Raw genomic sequence first — 21,369 nt, 5'->3', positions numbered from 1 at the left:
TTTTTAAAAAAATAATAATTTCAGAGTAACTTGATTCACTCCAGGAGCGATTACATAAAGAAATAGGACTTTGGTATTTAAAACAAAAGTTTATTATGAATATAATATTAACTTTTTTTAACAAAAACTGCCCCTTAAATACTAAAACTCAATTTCCCATTAAACAGCAAGAAATGAAACATACAGCTCTCAATCTGTCTTACTGTGGGGGAATTGTGGACTCAACAGCGGGCAGATAAGAATTCAACTCCTCTCTCCAATGTTTCTCAACAAAACTATCACTCTAAATCTTTTTCAAAATGTCTCTTTCTATTTCTTGGCTGCACCCAGCAGTGACCTCATCTTCCCAAGCTGAAAAAACAAATTATCGCTGCAGGCTGCGAAACATGTTAACTCCCCAGGGTATTTCCTAGTCAAATCACAGTCTCTTAGTCCAGACTGAAAAACACACTCCTTTGTAAATTTCACCGTTGGCTGCTAAAAGCTCCCTGACCCTGCAAAACAGAATTATTAAAAAAAAAGATCAATGATTTGTTTATTGTCATGTGTACCGAGATACAGTGAAAAGTATTTTTCTGCGAGCAGCTCGGCAGATCATCAAGTACGCAAAAAGAAAATGAAATAAAAGAAAATGCATAATAGGGCAACACAAGGTACACAATGTAACTACATAAGCACCGGCATTGGATGAAACATAAAGGGGTGTCGTGTTAATGAGGTCAGTCCATAAGACGGTCGTTTAGGAGTCTGGCAACAGCGGGGAAGAAGCTGTTTTTGAGTCTGTTCGTGCTTGTTCTCAGTCTTCTGTATCTCCTGCCGATGGAAGAAGTTGGAAGAGTGAGTAAGCCAGGTGGGAGGGGTCTTTGATTACGCTGCCCGCTTTCCCCAGGCAGCGGCAGAGGGAGGTGTAGATGGAGTCAATGGATGGGAGGCAGGTTCGTGTGATGGACTGGGCTGTGTCATGTCTCTCTGAAGTTTTCTTGCGGTCCTGGGCTGAGCAGTTGCCATACCAGGCTGTGATGCAGCCAGATGGGATGCTTTCTATGGTGCATCTGTAAAAGTTGGTAAGAGTTAATGTGGGCATGCCGAATTTCCTTACTTTCCTGAGGAAGTATAGGCGCTGTTGTGCTTTTTTGGTGGTAGCATCGACGTGGGTGGACCAGGACAGATTTTTGGAGATGTGTGCCCCATTTAATTTGAAACTGTAACCATCTCTACCTGAGCTCCGTTGATGCTGACAGGGGTGTGTACAGTACTTTGTTTCCTGAAGTCAATGACTACCTATTTAGTTTTGCTGGCTCTGAGGGATAGATTGTTGTCGCTGCACCACTCCATTAGGTTCTCTATCTCCCTCCTGTATTCTGACTGTTATTCGAGATCCGGCCCACTATGCTCGTATCGTCAGCAAACTTGTAGATGGAGTTGGATCCAAATTTTTGCCATGCAGTCGTGTGTGTACAGGGAGTAGAATAGGGGGTTAAGTACGCAGCCTTGCGGGGCCCCGGTATTGAGGAATATTGTGGAGGAGGTGTTGTTGTTTATTCTTACTGATTGTGGTTTGTGGGTCAGAAAGTCGAGGATCCAGTTGCAGAGTGGGGAGCCAAGTCCTAGATTTTGGAGCTTTGATATGAGCTTGAATTGCAGTGGATCAAGGCGTTCTGGGAGTATGGAGATGATGCACTTCATGACCAACCTCTCGAAGCACTTCATTACGTCTGAAGTCAAGGCTATCGGACAGTAGTCATTGAGGCACGTTGCCTTGTTCTTCTTTGGCACCGGTATGATGGTGGTCGTCTTGAAGCAGTGGTGGGGATTTAAATTGCCCTTAGTGTCCAAAAGTTGGGGTGAAGTTACTGGGTTACAGGAATTGGATGTGGGCTTGGGTAGGGTGGTCTTTCCAAGGGCCGGTGCAGACTCGATGGGCTGAATGGCCTCCTTCTGCACTGTAAATTCTATGAAGATCGAAGTTGGTTGACATTTTGAGGTGCCTCTATATATTAGCTTTAGCTTTGACTTGCGAAGTGAAAAATGCAGTCCCTTGGTGCTGATGATATGACAGATATTGAATTGAAGATTGCAAAAATTTGGACTCCTTATCCATGATCTTCTAATCTTTAGAGTGTGGTATCCAGGTTGTGGAGATGTTCTTCCTCATTCTTCACAGTAATCAAGATATCCTCAAGGTAACCCAGTACTTCAATCTGTTTTTTTAAATTAAATTTAGGGTACCCAATTGATTTTTTTTCAAATTAAGGGACAATTTAGCGTAGCCAATCCACCTACCCTGCACATCTTTGGGTTGTGGGTGTGAAACCCACGCAAACATGGGGAGAAATGAAAATGAAATAAAAATCGCTTATTGTCAGGTGTAGGCTTCAAATAAGTTACTGTGAAAAGCCTCTAGTCGCCACATTCCGGCGCCTGTCCGGGGAGGCTGGTACAGGAATCGAACCGTGCTGCTGGCCTGCTTAAAAGCCAGCGATTTAGCCGAGTGAGCTAAACCAGCCCCAGACCGTGCAAACTCCACACAAACAATGACCCAGAGCTGGGATCGAACGTGGGATCTTGGCGGTGTGAGGCAGCAATGCTAACCACTGCACCACTGTGCTCAATCTGATCAGTTTAAGGTTTGGCCAATAGCTCAATGGAACAACGCTGGCACTGAATTTTCTTGAAATAACTCTTTGTCACAATCATCAAGAACTGTTGTGAATTATTTTTTTAAATAAATTTAGAGTATGCAATTCATTTTTTCCAATTGAGGGGCAATTGTGCATGACTAATCAACCTACCCTTTGGATCGTGGGGGAAAAACCCATGCAAACACGGGGAGAATGTGCAAACTTCACACTGACTGTGACCCAGAGTCGGGATTGAACCTGGAACCTCTAACCACTGCACCTCTGTGCTGCCCCCCAGAACTGTTGTGAATTCTGATCCATCTTCATTTGAAGATATACTTGACTGAGCTTGATTTTTTTTTGAAGTGTTGGCCGTCAGCCAATCCAGTGAATAGGCCATCAATCAGGGGTAGAGGGTACTGCCCTGCACAAAGTACAAAACTTAAAATTACTTTTAAATCCGCAGAAATGCGGACAGATTTTCTTTTTTCATCATGGGTATGATTGGCATAGCCCAATCACTCATGTTAACGGGTTCAGGGACTCCCATTCTGACCGGCTGTTCTAATTCTGTCTCTACCTTTGGTCTGATTGCATACGGCACTGACCCAGCCTATAAGCATCTCGTCTGACTTTCTTCCTTGATCTTCAGCTTCACCTATATATCCTTCATGCTTCCCAACTCACACTTGAAAACAAAGGCATTTTTCGTCAAGATTTTGGGTAGGCCTGAATAAGAATTTGTCATGAGATTTACCTCTGCCCAATTTATTCTGCTCTTTCAAGCCAAGTTTTTCCCACAGGACCTGGTCATCATGAACACCCTGTTCCACCAGAAGGACGAGCAGAAGACCTCATGGCACCGCCCCCTCTCCAAGCAATGGCACTTAATAGGCTATATCGTCCTGGCAAGGGTCCGCAAAGATGTCTGCATCACCCATGCTATGAGCAGAGCCGAGACTGCTAGACTAACCGTCTAATCCGCTCTACCATCTCTCCATCGCCCTGGCCCCAAACTGGCACAAGCAGACAAAACTCTGCTGCAGCAGGCTCAATGTCACTGGACTTGCATAGAACACAGAACATAGAACATTACAGCGCAGTACGGGCCCTTCAGCCCTCGATGTTGCGCCGACCTGTGAAACCATCTGAAGCCTATCTGACCTACACTATTCCATTTTCATCCATATGTCTATCCAGTGACCACTTAAATGCCCTTAAAGTTGGCGAGTCTACTACTGTTGCAGGCAGGGCGTTCCACACCCCTACTACTCTCTGAGTAAAGAAACTGCCTCTGACATCTGTCCTATATCTACCACCCCTCAATTTAAAGCTATGTCCCCTCGTGTTGGTCATCACCATCCGAGGAAAGAGACTCTCACTGTCCACCCTATCTAACCCTCTGACTATCTTATATGTCTCTACTAAGTCACCTCTCAGCCTTCTCCTCTCTAACGAAAACAACCTCAAGTCCCTGAGCCTTTCCTCGTAAGACCGTCCCTCCATACCAGACAACATCCTAGTAAATCGCCTCTGAACCCTTTCCAAAGCTTCCACATCCTTCCTATAATGTGGTGACCAGAACTGCACGCAGTACTCCAGGAGTGGCCGCACCAGAGTTATGTACAGCTGCAGCATGACCTTGTGGCTCCGAAACTCAATCCCCCTACTGATAAAGGCTAGCACACCATATGCCTTCTTAACAGCCCTATTAACCTGGGTGGCAACTTTCAGGGATTTATGTACCTGGATGCCGAGATCTCTCTGTTCATCTACACTACCAAGAATCTTACCATTAGCCCAGTACTCTGCATTCCTGTTACTCCTTCCAAAGTGAACCACCTCACACTTTTCCGCATTAAACTCCATCTGCCACCTCTCAGCCCAGCTCTGCAGCTTATCTATGTCCCTCTGTATCCTATAACATCCTTCAGCACTATCCACAACTCCACCGACCTTCGTGTCATCTGCAAATTTACTAACCCATCCTTCTACACCCTCTTCCAGGTCATTTATAAAAATGACAAACAGCAGTGGCCCCAAAACAGATCCTTGCGGTACACCACTAGTAACTGAACTCCAGGATGAACATTTGCCACCAACCACCACCCTCTGTCTTCTTTCAGCTAGCCAATTACTGATCCAAACCGCTAAATCACCTTCAATCCCATACTTCCTTATTTTCTGCAATAGCCTACCGTGGGGAACCTTATCAAACGCCTTACTGAAATCCATTTACACCACATCAACCGCTTTACCCTCATCCACCTGTTTGGTCACCTTCTCAAAAAACTCAATAATGTTTGTGAGGCATGACATGACCTACCCTTCACAAAACCGTGTTGACTATCGCTAATCAACTTGTTCTTTTCAAGATGATTGTAAACCCTATCTCTTATAACCTTTTCCAACATTTTACCCACAACCGAAGTAAGGCTCACAGGTCTATAATTACCAGGGTTGTCTCTACTCCCCTTCTTGAACAAGGGGACAACGTTTGCTATCCTCCAGTCTTCCGGCACTATTTCTGTCGACAAAGACGACATAAAGATCAAGGACAAAGGCTCTGCAATCTCTTCCCTGGCTTCCCAGAGAATCCTAGGATAAATCCCATCTGGCCCAGGGGACTTATCTATTTTTACATTTTCCAAAATTGCTAACACCACCTCCTTGTGAACCTCAATTCCATCTATCCTGGTCAACTGAACCCGAGTATTCTTCTTGACAACATTGTCTTTCTCCAGTGTAAACACTGACGAAAAATATCCATTTAACGCTTCCCCTATCTCCTCTGATTCCACACACAACTTTCCACTACTATCCTTGATTGGCCCTAATTTTACTCTAGTCATTCTTTTGTTCCTGATATACCTATAGAAAGCCTTAGGGTTTTCCTTGATCCTATTCGTCAACGACTTTTCGTGTCCTCTCCTCGCTCTCCTTAACTCTCCCTTTAGGTCCTTCCTGGCTAACTTGTAACTCTCAAGTGCCCTAACTGAGCCTTCATGTCTCATCCTAACATAAGCCTTCTTCTTCCTCTTGACAAGTGCTTCAACTTCCTTAGTAAACCACGGTTCCCTTGCTCGACAACTTCCTCCCTGCCTGACAGGTACATACTTATCCAGGACACGCAGTAGCTGTTCCTTGAAAAAGCTCCACATTTCGATTGTACCCATCCCCTGCAGTTTCCTTCCCCATCCTATACATCCTAAATCTTGCCGAATAGCATCATAATTGCCTTTCCCCCAGCTATAATTCTGCCTTGCGGTATATACCTATCCCTGCCCATTGTTAAAGTAAACATAACCGAATTGTGATCACTATCACCAAAGTGCTCACCGACATCTAAATCTAACACCTGGCCGGGTTCATTACCCAGTACCAAATCCAATGTGGCCTCGCCCCTTGTTGGCCTGTCTACATACTGTGTCAGAAAACCCTCCTGCACACACTGCACAAAAACTGACCCATCTATAGTACTCGAACTATAGTATTTCCAGTCAATATTTGGAAAGTTAAGGTCCCCCTTAACAACTACCCTGTTACTCTCGCTCCTGTCGAGAATCATCCTTGCAATCCTTTCCTCTACATCTCTGGAACTATTCGGAGGTCTATAGACAACTCCCAACAGGGTGACCTCTCCTCTCCTGTTCCTAACCTCGGCCCATACTACCTCAGTAGACGAGTCCTCAAACGTCCTTTCTACTGCCGTAATACTTTCCTTGATTAACAATGCCACCCCCCCCCCCTTTTACCATCTTCTCTGCTCTTACAGAAACATCTAAATCCTGGAACCTGCAACAACCATTCCTGTCCCTGCTCTACCCATGTCTCCGAAATCGCCACAACATTGAGATCCCAGGTACCAACCCATGCTGCAAGCTCACCCACCTTATTCCGGATGCTCCTGGAGTTGAAGTAGACACACTTCAAACCAGCGTCTTGCTTGCCGGTGCCCTCTTTCGAACTTTTAACCCTATCCCCGACCTCATTACTCTCAACATCCTGTACACTGGGACTACAATTTAGGTTCCCATCCCCCTGCTGAATTAGTTTAAACCCCCCCGAAGAGCACTAGCAAATCTCCCCCCCAGGATATTGGTACCCCTCTGGTTCAGGTGAAGACCATCCTGTTTGTAGAGGTCCCACCTACTCCAGAATGAGCCCCAATTATCCAGGAAACCAAAACCCTCCCTCCTGCACCATCCCTGTAGCCACGTGTTCAACTCCTCTCTCTCCTTATTTCTCACTTCGCTAGCACGTGGCACGGGTAACAACCCAGAGATAACAACTCTGTTTGTTCTAGCTCTCAGCTTCCACCCTAGCTCCCTGAATTTCTGTCTCAAATCCACATCTCTCTTCCTACCTATGTCGTTGGTACCTATGTGGACCACGACTTGGGGCTGCTCCCCCTCCCCCTTAAGGATCCCAAAAACACGATCAGAGACATCACGAACCCTGGCACCTGGGAGGCAACACACCAACCTTGAGTCTCTTTCGTTCCCACAGAACCTCCTGTCTGTTCCTCTAACTATGGAGTCCCCAATGACAAGTGATTGTCCTTAAATGTCCTGAAAGGAAATAGCTCCTCAGTCAGCGTCTCACAGCTAACTTGGCGAACACGAATGAGCCAGAGCCGCAGAATGCCCACAGTGCCAGTCCGCCTTAAAATCCACCATAGTCAGCACCTGCGAGGAGATGGTCGGGCTCTCGACAAGCAAACACCAAAACTGGTTCGATGCGAATGCTCAGGAGATCCAGGATCTCCTTGACCGCAAATGCAAGGCGTTCCTGAACTGGCAGCTCCACCAAAACCCGAGTGAAAGGAAGCAGGCCTACAGGCAACTGAAGACTAAGGTGCAACAAAGAACTCGTGACCTAAAGAATGGATTGTGGATGGAAGAGCGCAGGAGACTCAGCCACTCGCTGACAACCATGATGTACGTGGCTTCTTCAGTGCAATTAAAACTCTCCATGGTCTGAGTACCCAGGGACTTGCCCCACTGAGAGCCATAAACAGAGAGGCGCTCATTCAACGCCCACTGGAGAGAACACTTCGAGGACCTCCTCAACCAAGACACTGCCTGTGATGCAAGTGCTCTGCACACCATCCCGCAACATGCTACCCGCCATCATCTTAGCGCAACCCCAGCTCGCCATGAGGTTAAGAAAGCCATCCAACAGCTGAAAAACAACAAAGCCTCTGGCACAGATAGAATCCCTGCAGAAGTATTAAAATGTGGCGGAAAGGCATTCTTGACAAGAATTCACAACCTCATCACCCTTGTCTGGAAGGAAGAGTGCATGCTGAGTGACCTCCTGAGATGCGTTTATTGTGACCATCTTCAAGAAAGGAGAATGGTCTGACTGCAAAAATTACAGAGGGATTTCCTTACTCTCCGCTATGCAAAAGGTCATTGTGAGAATCCTCAACATCTCCTCCCAGAGGCTGAAGAGCTACTCCTTGAGTCTCAGTGCGGCTACCGCCCATCAGGCAGCACAATGGATATGATCTTCAATGCGTGGCAAAACCAGGAAAAGTAAAGGGAGCAGCATCAACATTTGCACATGGCCGTGGATCTCTCAACGGCCTTTGACTCTTGTCAACCGCGAGGGATCGTGGAACATTCACCTCAAATTCGGCTGCCCATAGAAATTAGTGACCATTTTCCACCTGCTCCAAGATGATATGGAAGCAGTGATGCTCACCAACAGAACCACCAGAAACTCGATGCGTGTGCAAACTGGGGTCAAACACGGCTGCGTCATCGCACCAATGCCCTTCTACATATTCCTCGCAGCTACACTTCATTCCTTCACCCTAAAGCTCCCCAGTGGAGTGAAGCTAACCTACCAGATAAGTGGGAAACTGTTCAATCTGCGCGTCCAGCTCAGAACCAAGACCACCCGAACTTCTCTCATCGATCTGCAGTATGCAGATAACGCCTGTGCGTGCGCACATTCAGTAGCCGGGCTACAAACCATCATCGATGCATTCACGGAGGCATATGATAGAATAGACCTAAGACTGAACATCTGGAAAACAAAGGTTCTCCTGCCCACTTCAGCCACACAAAACCTCTCCCTGTCCATCAAGATCCACGGTGAGCCTTTGGGCAAGGATGGATCATTTCCCACATCTTGGGAGCCGTCTTTTCACACGCGAGCAGACATAGATGATGAAACCCAGCATCGACTCCAGTACGCTAGTGCAATCTTCGGAAGCCTATGGAACAGAGTGTTCAAAGATCGAGACCTCAAATCCAGTATCAGGCTCATGGTCTCTGCCCTCATGTAACCATTAGAAACATGGATAATGCACAGAGAGAAATGCCTCAAATCCTGGGAGAATTCTCATCTATGTTGCTTCCACAAAATCCTGCAAATTCACTGGCGTATAGGCGCACCAACAGGAGCATCCTCTCCCAGGCAAATATCCCCAGTATTGAGGCATTGGTCACGCTCGAGCTACTGAGATGGGCAGGCCATATTGTCTGCATGCTTGACATAAGACTCCCCAAACAAGTACTCTCCTCTGAGCTCTGCAATGGCAAGCAATCGCTTTGAGGGCAGAGGAAATGCTACTAAGACGCTGTGAAAACCTCCCTAAATAAATGCAACAACCCCCATTGACATGTGGAATCCTTTGACTTTGAATGCGCAAACTGAAGAAGAAGCATCTGTAAAAGTACCTACCATCTCAAGCATAACAAACTAGTGGCAGCATCTGTGAATCCTGGATTGGACTATCCAGCCACCACCGAACCCCCCCATCCGGAGTGGAAGCAAGTCATACTCGATCCTGAAGGACTGCCCAATAAGAAGAATCAATATGACCCCTCAACGGAATCACTTCTCCAGTGTAGGTTTTAACACTATCTTTTGAGTGTTGCAGAGAAACGTATCAGAGCTTTCCTTGATAAACAGTCTTTGGCATCAGCAAGGCGGCTGCCCCAATGTCCACCTCCATATTCACCGGCTGACCGTCCAGTAATGGAGTGACCCAATATCTGTTTGTTGCACCAGCAACAGCTATTACATTTGATGTTCGCCTTCGAACTATGAATCGAGTTCCTTCTCATGTCCTTTTTGTACCACATGGACACTTTTTTTCCTTGACTCAGCTTGCCAGTTGTTTTATTTAGCTCTTGCTTTCTGCAACTTTTGCCTGAGCCTTGCTTCTTTTTCCTACAATCTGCAATCCGCTGCCGAATGCCCAGGTTTTGTATACCTATGGTAAATGTGAGTCGTGTTTGTGTAAGATTTTCAGTTGGCATATGTGAATTCAAGTGGTTGAACTCAACTGTTGAGCTGCTTTGGCTGCTAATTCCGTGGATTCAGATGTTAACAGTACAGGCGGCAATGTTAGACTGCCCGTTTATATGGCTGATGATGTCATACCATCCTTCTCTTAAAGTGCTCCTGATCAGCTACAAGGCTACTTTGAGGAAACACGATAAACACTATGAATACACAATGTATTTAACTTATTTTTGCAATTTTATAATTTCCTAAAATGGGAGGTTACATGACAATGTATTTGAACAGACTTGTTTACTGTTTTGATACTGACAACTCTTGATCAATAATTAAGGCTATTCTTAATTTTGTGTCTACATCAACTGACAAGTTCCCAAGCCAACTGTAGTGTGCTTTAATGTATAAATTAATTCTTGACTAGGGGTTTTTCGAATTGTTCAGAAGATTTTAACGAGGAAATTTGTTTGTATTTTTTTAAGGTGAAGGTAAATAATCTTTATTGTCACAAGTAGGCTTACATTAACACTGCAATGAAATTACTGCGAAAAGCCCCGAGTCGCCACATTCCAGCGCTTGTTCAGGTACACTGAGGGAGAATTCCAAATTCTCAATTGGTACGGGAATTGAACCCGCGCTGCTGGCCTTGTACTGCATGACAAACCAGCTGTCCGGCCCACTGAGGTAAAGCTCCCGCTGTGTGTTTCATACCTAAAATTTACGCAAAATGGATGATGGGTTCAGACAACTTCATGATCTATTGCCATTTAAACTTCACCAAAAACTATAATCAGTAACACAAATTGAAGTGACTTAAAGGGCAGAACAGTGGTTAGCACAGTTGCTTCACAGCTTCAGGGTCCCAGGTTTGATTCCCGGCTTGAGTCACTGTCTGTGTGGAGTCTGCACGTTCCCCCGTGTCTGCGTGGGTGTCCTCCGGGTGCTCCGGTTTCGTCCCACAGTCCAAAGATGTGCAGGTTAGGTGGATTGGCCATGCTAAATTGCCTTTAGTGTCCAAAAAGGTTAGATGGGGTTACTGGGTTACAGGGATAGGTTGGAAGTGTGGACTTAAATGGGATGCTCTTTCCATCAGTGCAGGCCCGATGGGCCAAATGGCCTCCTGCAGTGTAAATTCTATGATAGCAGCTGAGTATTAGATCACCAAGGTGTTGCAAAATAATGAAAAAGGACAATGTCACCGATGATCTGGATTAGATAATCCAAATATAGACCTTGTGCTTTGTCAAAGATGGAGAAAATTGGAGGAAGAGCACTAGAGGCGTGCAAATCTTCACAAACATATTGGAGAAACTACAGTGGAACATCTTATTTTGGACCCCATTAGTCCATTAAAATCTTAATATACAATTCTGAATGGCAGGATCACACTGAGTCAAAATGAACGCTGGTATATTTCGGTGTGTACTTTCCCCTATGCGTAAGTAGGTTGTACCTGGAGAGAATATATTGTGTCTATTGCGTATTTCATCCCGAGACCTATTATAATATGTTGCCTGGAGGTGAAAGATACAACTGGAGCCTAGATTTTGCACACTTGTAAACTTTTATTTAGATGCAAACTCAACACTTTCAGTCTGCTCCTATGTATAGGAGTACAAGGGGATGTCACTACCTGACTACAATTAAACACCCAGTTAATATATAATATAATGCATGTGGAATAATCTGTTGTTAACAAAAGTTAGACTTTAGACTGTTGGACTATCCCGCTATGAGATTGGTGTAAAAGAAAGACTCGCACTTTACATTTACATTTCATGGCCTTTGGATGTCTCAAAATGCTTTTCTCCTCCTTTCGGTACCATGCCCTTGGAGGATGTAGGGCAGGGGTGGGCAAACTGCGGCCCGCCAAAGGTCTTTATGCGGCCCACCAAGTCATTAAAAAAAAATAATGTTTTTTTAAAAACTTTTTAAAAAATTTTTAAATTTTTTTTTAAGGTTAATGGGGGGGGGGGGGCTGTTGGGTTACTTACTGGTATAGGGTGGATACGTTGACTTGAGTAGGGTGATCATTGCTCGGCACAATGTCGAGGGCCGAAGGGCCTGTTCTGTGCTGTACTGTTCTGGCGCCCAGAATCATAACCGGGTGAAGTAATTATTTTACTTAATATACTATGCGGCCCTTTAAAATTGTGAATTTCTGAATGTGGCCCTTGCACGGAAAAGTTTGCCCACCCCTGATGTAGGGCATTGTGGGCTATCATTGGAATGGTCCATGGTTATGCTTGGAAATGTACTGTGGTTGTTTGTTTTTGCCTTCTGCAGTATGGCTGACCAGGAAACTCTTCTCTTCTCTTACCGCCTGCCATCAGGCGTCAAAATGCATTACAGGTCATTCTTCTAAGAATTGCAGGAACTGATTTGCACACCGCACGGCCTCTCAAATATCATTGTGATAGTGATGTTGATTGATAATATTTGATCAGGACCCCTGAAGAACTCAACTGTTCTTTCCCACGTTGGTGCCAAGGGATCTTTTATATCCACAGAGCAGAGGGAGCCTCAACTCAATGTCTTATTTGAAGACTGTCTTCCTCACAGTACAACACTCCCTCAACATTGCCTTGGAGAATCAGCCGATAATTTTCTACTCCAGTCTGGAGTGGGACTTGAACCCACAACCTTCTGACTCTGCCACAGCTGACATCTATGTTCTTTTACCAAACAAGTGTCATTATATTATAGTGTTTGATTTACTGACTTGCTCCCAGAAATGGCTATGATTTGTAGCACCTAACTATGAAAATTCTGTTTTATTATAATTAGGAGAAATCTGTTTTGTTCAATTTAGAATAGATAATTAAAGGTGTGCGATATTTACAGATGTGCGGTTATGATTGTTGATATTTTCTGAATTCATCACAGTTTTGTTCACTACTGTGGAACATCCTGTCCATCAGTTAATGCTAACCTAGACATAATTTTGTTTGTAGATAAAACACTCGTTTATGCAAAGGGGTTAAATAGACGCACATTATCTCCCATATAAGTGGTCCGGTATGAGTTGTATGGATTATGTTGGAGTGGAGACTTTGGACCCCATTAGTCTATTAAAATCTTAATATAAAATTCTGAAAGCAGGGTTGATTACAATTGTGATGTATTGTGTGCTTTACTCGAGTAAATAAACATACATTTGATTAAGAAAGGGATTGAAAAGCTGTGAAATATTAGTCCAGTGTTCAGCTCTCATATTTTTGTGATATAGTATTGGCTTTGGAAGCAATACTGCATACATAATCTCATAGGTAAATACTCCAGAGAACTGCATTTGCTGAAGTTTGATTGGTGAGTAAAGAAAAAGGATGATGTCATACCACTTGAGGGCAACTGACAGGAAATACAATTTAGTTACCATATTTACGCAAGCTCAGTAATGGGATCTGAAATCAAACAATCAGACATTAAAGGGACAGATTTGCGTAAAATATCATTAATAATACCTTAGAAAGGGGTATATGATATTTTCTTACTTAGTATAGCATGACAGTATTTCAATGCCACCGCAACAGGGAGACAGTCTCTTGATACATATTTTCGTCCCTGATATATACATAAAGTATAATTAGCTAATTGTGAAGCTGAATGGGACTCTATAAAAAATTATATATTGGCAGTCATTTTCTTGCAGCTTACATTTTTAACTAGTTATTAGCACAGTGCGAAACCAGGATAAAGGAAGAACAAACTACTCAGCAAATTTACTCAGAAAAAATTCCAATTAAATGCTCATGTTGATCTGTAAAATGCCAACCTTATTAATTATACAGTGCTGTTTAGATGTTTGAATCTAAAGGAAGCATGTGTCAGTATCGCTTGTTGAAAGATTCTGTGATGAGTGAATTGATAGTTTTCTTGATACTATATTTAAACCGATCTTTTACATTATTCTTTTTCACTACTAACTTGGAGTCTAAAGCATACATTTATCTGCATAAAGGTTGCAGTCTTTGCAATCTGGGATCAAGACTTTAAATTTATTTTTATAGAGCACAATGCTAATTGATTGTTAACTATCACTAATGAGCTTTGGATGGAAAGATAATTTTGCACAACAGTATTTGAGAGCCACTGTAAATCATCCACGATATCTGTACTGTGGCAGAATATTTTTACAAATTGTTTTTACGATGAAACCAATTAAATTTGCTTTTTTTTCTGTTCATTAATTTGCAAGCCTGCTAATTTGATGTGAGCATGGCTTTTGTTTTTTGAGGACTAATGTGCTATGTATGTTTCATATGGCTTATATTTACAGAATTGATTCAGATCACCATTGTGTCTGCAGCTTCAGATAGCTGAGCTGATTGATCTGCTGCAGTTTCCAATGAGCTCTTTTGGAAATGATGTCATTGCTGTAGCTGTATTCTCCTCCCACCCTTTTTTTCCCTTCTGTTATTAGATCTTTCATCTCGCTGTGGAGCATCCAATCAATAGCTACTTTTCCTGAGGGACCAGCTGAGGAAACAAGCAAAGATAGTCAGTAGGAAATGGCTCGGTATCATGTGATTTTATCCTAGCTGCAGCTCCTCAGCATTTCATTTGCAATACGGAATGCAGAAGTTCTCGTTGGAAAACTGGGGTTGGATTAATTGTGACATTTTGCTGCTGCACTAGCATACTGAGAAACACGCAGTAGCTTGCGCATCCTCCAGTGGTGTTCTGCAGTATCCCTGGACTGGCAGGTTTATAAAGTCAGCCTGGTGTATTCAGCTACCTCAACTGCAATGGGCTTAAATTTCCTCAAGTGACTTCCAGCTTGCTCTGTTCCAGAAGCTGTTTTTGTTCTTTTCTCCCGAAAGGAAACTTTCTTTCTTAATCCCGGAAATGGCTTTCCTTGTACGTTGCTATGCCAACTGTTTGCAGCCTTGGTCCTCCAAAGTAAGCACAGTTGTTTGTTTATCATTCTGAATGTTATCTTTGCAGATAAGTAACTTTTTGAATTTTATGTCTTGTGCATGCTATGTCTGTGATACGTCAGAATACCTGTGGGAGCTGTGATTGTGCTTGAATATAAGTGACAGAATATTACCATCAGCTTAGAGTTGGAGTAATTACTGAAATCTAGTTAGCAGGGCTGAAGGGAGACCAGTAGTGGTGACCCTGCGAACAGCCTTAGGCTAGACATTTATTCATACAGATCCCTTTTGGTATGCTATAATAGTGTTCTATTAGTTGTAAGAGCTGGAATCCAGCAGAAATCTTCAAGTGGGCCTTTGGCCTCTTGCTGCTGTTAATGCCTTTTTCGTATTGAAGCAATGAACAGCATTCTTCCTGGTACCTGATCCTACCACTTGAATTGCATCAGAGAATTAGATATTTTGTTTGCAAATACTGTAGAAATACTTAACACATACACATGTGTAACACATACATGCTCCCAAGTTTCACTGCTGGCTGTCTTTTTGGATCAGAGATTGTTCCTAACTGTTTCAGACACTGTGTCTTGTGGATCTTTGCTTTCCTCCCAAAGTTTTCGGACTAGCCTTGCAATATAAAACTTAAATTAAGCATGCTGAACTTGATTGATAAGTTTGTTTTATGATGAAAACATCAAGATTTGTTTAGTGTCTCTGACTGTAATGCACTAAAAACCGTAGTAAATGCCATGTGTTGGAACAGAATGCTTTTAAAAATGTGCAACGAAGATTGTTGCAGTATGGAATTAAATTAAAGATAACACTTCTTCTACATTCTTTTAGCAGTTACTTAATCCTTGTTTTTAAAAAATAATGTCTTGATATGTGGTCATTCACTTGGCTTCCTTCTCTTCAAACTCCCCCACCCCAAATCAGGTCAATTGTTGATTGTGTTGGGCTATAAGAACTGGGAGCAGGAGTAGGCAATTCAGCCCCTTAAGCCCACTACGCAATTCAATATGATGTTGGCTGATCTCCTCTCGGCCTCCACTCCACTTTCCTGCCCATTCTCCACAACTCTTCAACCCATTACCAATTAAAAATCTGACTCCTCAAATTTACTCACTGTCCCGGCATCCACCTCACTCTGGGGTAGTGAATTCCACAGATTCACGGCCTCTTGAGAGAAGTAATTTTTTATCATCTCTGTTTTAAATCTGCTACCCCATATCCTAAATCTATGGCCTCTCATTATAGATTGTCCCACAAGGGGAAGCATTCCCTCTACGCCTACGTTGTCAATACTTTTTATCATCTTGTATACCTCAATTAGATCTCATCTCATTCTTCTAAACTAGAGAGAGGAGTGGCTTAAACTACTCATGTACTCTTCATAATACAATAAAAACAACTGTTCAGTTAGCTCAACCTGAATAAGATGAGTTTTAAATGTAATTATTGATGTAGGGAAAGCTACCATTAAGGTTAATGATTGGCCTGTACTATCCACAACTGATGAAAAGTTGAATTTTATTCAAGATTTGTTGTCAGTGCAAATATAGATAGAGTATCCTTTATCCATAAATACGAAAACAGAACACCTCCAAAAACAGCACTTTTTTAAACCTCATCGACCTTTAGCACAGGAAGTCTAGTTGTTTGTCTGCACTGTATATCTTGCAATTTTCGTGGTGAACCCGTCAAAAAAGCTCGCTTATAGGTACCCTGTATTTATAATTTGGTGATGCATCTTACTTTTCCAGCCATTTTGTTTACTTTGGTCTATAGCTAGTCTACGCAGTATGTGGTATCCAAAAATTAAAATGATCTGAAATCAGAAATGCAACCGACCCTGAGGGTTTCTGGTAAAGGACACTAAACCTGTATGCACTTCTGTGTTCGTTCTTTTACATTACATCCAAAGAGTGTGCTGCATTGGAAGTTGGTCTTTGGGCATGACAGGTTCTGCTGAGCAATGCAGCGGGGAATGCAAATATAAAACCAATTCTCAGAGTTTACTTAATTAAACGTTGAGCCCCTTAACTTAGTGCATTCGGCGAGCTGCGCTGACTCTGAGTCATCACTTAGGCAGTATGTTAAGGGGGGTCAGAACTACTTGTCTACCTTCAGTTGCTCTTTATACTTAAACTTTACTGAGCAAATTCATGATTCAAAAAATTAGATGCAGTTGGGCTAGCAATGTAAGTACATTCCCAATAATTGAGCTTGGTGTATACATTTGGTCAGGCACACTATAATTTCAAATATTTTGAGAACTTGCCAGTAGGGAAAATTATCATTACATCATCACTAAAACACTACAGAAGAGGAGAAATTGCTTTCTGCAGATGCACTTTGCTGCATCTTCACCACCCAACATCATTTTATTGTTGCATATGTTGAACTACAATTGATTTACTCTTCTATTTACTTATTAGTTCAGCATATTAGAAACCTGTATTTAATTATTGATGCACCTTTGAGGCTAATGATTTGTGTGGGTTGCCTGCAGTGATGAAAAGCTGTATTGCATTTATGAGATTTGCAGTTGATATGTTAAAACAATACTTGCCATTTTATCTTTAGAAACATGTGATGTGATGACAAAAAATGTCATTAGAACTTTTGTTCAACAGAAATTACAATATTGAAATAAACCATTCTATTATTTTACACAGTGGTCTGATTTTCATGTATCTACCCTGTTCCAATATCCCTCTGATCTCCCTTTTCTTTAATTGGCAATTGGTCTAATCCTAAATGTTGACATGGTTTCTGGAGCAATTGCTTATTCCATTAATTCATTTTTGAGCCTCACAACCCTTTGTATACAATTTTTCCTGCTCTGTTCTAAACCTGTTGCATATTTAGGCTTGTATATCCTGGTTCTAGCATCCAGTTTTGATTCTATGTACTTTGTTCAAATCCTTGATGATGTTAAACACCTCTATCAAATTACCCACATTATTTCATCTGCTATACCAAAATAGAAAAACAACTCAAATTTTCAAATCTCCCTTCACAATTGTGTTTTCTCATTTCAAGCAGCACACTAGTGAATCTGCATTGCATTCTATTACTTCACATGTAGTATGGAGCTCAAAACTAAACATTGGATTTCTATTAAAGTTTTAAGTCGATTGATCTTGACTTTTGTATGCTACGGTACTTTTCTTGCCATAAATCTCAGTATTCCATTAGTTTTTTAAAAATTTATAAAATAATGTATTCATGTCTGGTAAGACCAGCATTTGTTGTTCTTGAGTGTTTCCAAAGTAAGATGGTGTATGGCTAGGAAGTGGTGGTTATGTACTATAGGGTATACAGTACAGAGTCAGGCTATTCTATATCACAAGACCATGCCAGTGTTTAGAATCCACTTGAGCTTCTTCCCACTTTTCCTTGTCCAAAACTATCATTGTAACCAGAGTTATCGTAAGGCTTCTCCTTAAATCCACCTATATTTTTGGCTTCAGCCACTCCTGTGGTAGCAAGTTCCACGTTCTTGTCACTATTTAATGAAGAATCTCTTAATTCATCATTGAATTTCGTGGTGATTATGCTTTATTGATGGCCACTTCCCACAAGAGGAGTCATTCTCTCCGTATCCACTTTTATCAGTAATTTTGAATACCTCTAAGGTCACCCGTCAGTCTTTTTTCAAGAACGAAGGGACCCAGCCTATCAATCCCATGTTGATATGGATACTTAGCATTTCTGGTATCATCCTTGTAAATCTCTGACTTAAGTGGCGACCATGGGCTGATCAGTCACACACCGGGTAGCTCTTGCTTGAGGTTTCGGTTTTGGCCCTTTCTGTCCGATTAATGGGCGCTTTGGTTGGAAAGTTTGTGGAATAGCTGGTAGGGAGTGAATTCTCCTCATGGTGGGATGTCGGCAGGTTATTGCACCCAGCTGAAGTTGAATAAGTCAGGTGGAGGGTTTGCTTGACACAGTTACGGAAGCCATGGTGGAGATGGGGGGTCGTCATTGCCCACCCCATTGCCAGTGGAGCAATTGGTAGGGCTGATTAAAGGAGAACCTCGTCAGCATATTAGAGATACAGGAGGATTGGTCAAAGGCGATTGAGGGAGTGGTTGCCCCACTTTGCGGTGCCTTGAAGTGGATGGGGAAGCTGCTGGATTCGCAAGGTGCGATGATTCAAGAGGTGAAAAGGGTGGTCACGTACCACAGTAATCGAATTGAGGAGTTGGAGGCGGAGGTGGCGATGCTGGGTGCAGCCTGCAAGGAGCTGACAACTAGTGTGGACGACCAGAAGAATCGGCCCAGGTGGCAGAATCTACACATTGTTTGCCTGCCGGAGAGGGTGAAGGGAACGAGTGTCGATGATGTTGGCGAAGCTGGTGGATGAAGGGATCTGTCAGAAGGCCCCAGAGTGGATCGGGCACACTGACTACTAAGGCAAAGCCAAGAGCAGGGAAGGCACCAAGGGTGGAGATGGTGAGCATGCACCAATTCCAGGTGAAGGAGCAGATCTTCGAGGTGAGCGAGGACGACGAGAGATTACACTTTGGTAGGGACAGCGGATCCGAATACACAAAGACATTGCTGTCGACCTGGCCAAGCGGCGGGCTGGCATTAATCGAGCCTCGGTGGTGCACTTCCAAAATAAGGTTTGGTTTGGCGTGCTGGACCTGACCAAATTTGGGTGATATTTAAGGGAAGGAATATTATTTTATGTCAGCTGAAGAGGCACACGGCTTTATTAAAGAGCATAGTTTGGAGGAAGGTTGATGGGAGAATATTTTCAGATGTTTTGGATTTTTTCAACTGTGTGTATAACATTTACCATTTACCAATGTTTTGTTCTATTTCCACATGTTTACCTTGCTGGTATTTTACAATTGTTGAAGGGGGATGGATCAGAATCATGGTCTATTGGTTGGAAGAGGGGAAGGAACTAGGTGAGGGGCAGAAGCGGGGCTGGGATCCCTCCAAAAGTTGCAGGTGGGGAGACAATTTGGGGGAAGGGGATGTATGGGTGGGGGCCCTTGTTTCAGTCTTCAGGTGGGAGTTAACACATTAGCAAGCATGCTGGTGAACGGAAGCAATGTGTGGGTTGGGGCTGCGATGGGTTGGGGTTTTGTTGGTGTGGACAATGTATTGGGCGAAGGCAGTACAGAGTGGAGTGAGCGGCCATTTTGCATGGGCTCAGACAAGAAAAGGAAATGGTGGCAGAGATGGCTTTGTGATGTATTGGGATGGTGGATTTAAATGGAGGGGGAAGTCAGAAACCCCTGGTGAGGATAGTGACTTGGAGTGTATAGGGGTTGAATGGGCCGGTTAAGTGGTCTAAGATATTTACGCATTTGAAAAGTTTGTAGGCGGAGGTACTGTTTCTTCAGGAGACACACTTGAAGATTAAAGAACAGGTGAGGTTGTGAAGGGGCTGGATGGGTCAGACATTTCCATTCGGGATTTGACTCCACAAGTCGAGACGGGTCCCGGATTTAGACTCACATAAATTAATCTTGGGTGGCGACTTAGTTGGACCCATCAAACCCAAGGGCAGTTATTAGGTCAGGAATGTCGAAAGGAACTAGGGTTGTTAACTAAGGTTAAGGGGGGGTTGTTGCGTTACGGGTATAGGGTGGATACGTGGGTTTGAGTAGGGTGATCATGGCTCGGCACAACATTGAGGGCCGAAGGGCCTGTTCTGTGCTGTACTGTTCTATGTTCTATGTTTATGACCCAAATTAACATCCATGGAGGTTTCGGCACCGGAACGGAGGGAGTTTTCCTCCTTCTCCTATGTGCATCAGGTGTCCTCCCGGAGAAACTTTTTCGTGGTGGGCAATTCAATTCTCCTGGGAATCGTGGGGGTGGAATATGGGGCGATTAGTGTTTTGGACCACTCACCGAATTTTATGAATGTGCGGTTGGGTGTGGGTAAGTCACAGGGACCCCATGGAGGACGGACCTGGCGTTATTGGTGGATGAAAAGTTTTGTGGAAAGATGGCTTTTCTAATTAAGAAGTATAGAATTTAATCAGAACGGGGATGTCTCGGCCTCCATGTTTTGGGAGGAATTGAAGACAGTGGGGGTGGGGTGGGGAGGGGGGGGGGGGGGGGAGGAAGGGGAGAGAGAGAGTGATTGCATACAAGGTCCATGGGGATAACTTGAAGAGGATAGAAAGTGATTGGTGGGTGCTATTTTGGAGGTGGATAGTCTGTACTCTATGGCCCCAACCAAGGAACTCTTCGTGGAGCGGAAGAAGCTGCTGGGGGAATTGGATTTGTTAACTACAGTGAAGGTGGTAGACCGGCGTGGGGGTGGGTTGGGGTTGGGGGTGTTTATGAGTATGGAGAGAAGAGAGTATGAGAATCCCAGTTTTTATAAAAGGTTTGCAGCGGCATTGGCCCAAATCACCTGGAGTTGTTTTGCGACTCTGGCTCGGGGGAGCTGCCTGTAACGCTAGCTCGGACATGGATTTTGTTAATCTCCAAGACGGATAAGACACCCCTGGTGGAGTGTGGGTGGTATCGGCCCATCTCCCTATTCAACACGGATGTGAAAGTGCTGGCTAAGGGTCTGGCAAGGTGGCTTGGAGGTGTGTGCTTGGGATGGTGCCGGAGGATCAGATGAGTTT

At 43.6% G+C, this 21,369-nt stretch overlaps 1 protein-coding gene across 15 annotated transcripts in view; it reads left to right on the top strand.

Annotated features, from left to right (window-relative positions):
• LOC119965324 (rap guanine nucleotide exchange factor 6-like) overlaps positions 1 to 21,369 on the top strand; it is a 498,093-nt gene that overhangs the window by 235,195 nt on the left and 241,529 nt on the right. For 2 of the 15 annotated variants that reach the window (XM_038795929.1, XM_038795928.1), the window contains exon 1: positions 14,361 to 14,780. The exons of the other annotated variants lie outside the window; for them this stretch is intronic. In XM_038795929.1, coding sequence (XP_038651857.1) covers positions 14,727 to 14,780 — 54 coding nt within the window. In that variant the 5' untranslated portion in view covers positions 14,361 to 14,726. Of the gene's footprint in view, positions 1 to 14,360; positions 14,781 to 21,369 lie in introns of those variants that run through there. 15 annotated transcript variants of the gene reach the window in all.

The sequence above is a fragment of the Scyliorhinus canicula genome, chromosome 4, assembly GCF_902713615.1.
Source record: "Scyliorhinus canicula chromosome 4, sScyCan1.1, whole genome shotgun sequence".
NCBI lineage: Eukaryota > Metazoa > Chordata > Chondrichthyes > Carcharhiniformes > Scyliorhinidae > Scyliorhinus > Scyliorhinus canicula.
Note: the sequence above shows the minus strand (reverse complement) of the source record. Positions and strands in the feature narration are given on the sequence as shown.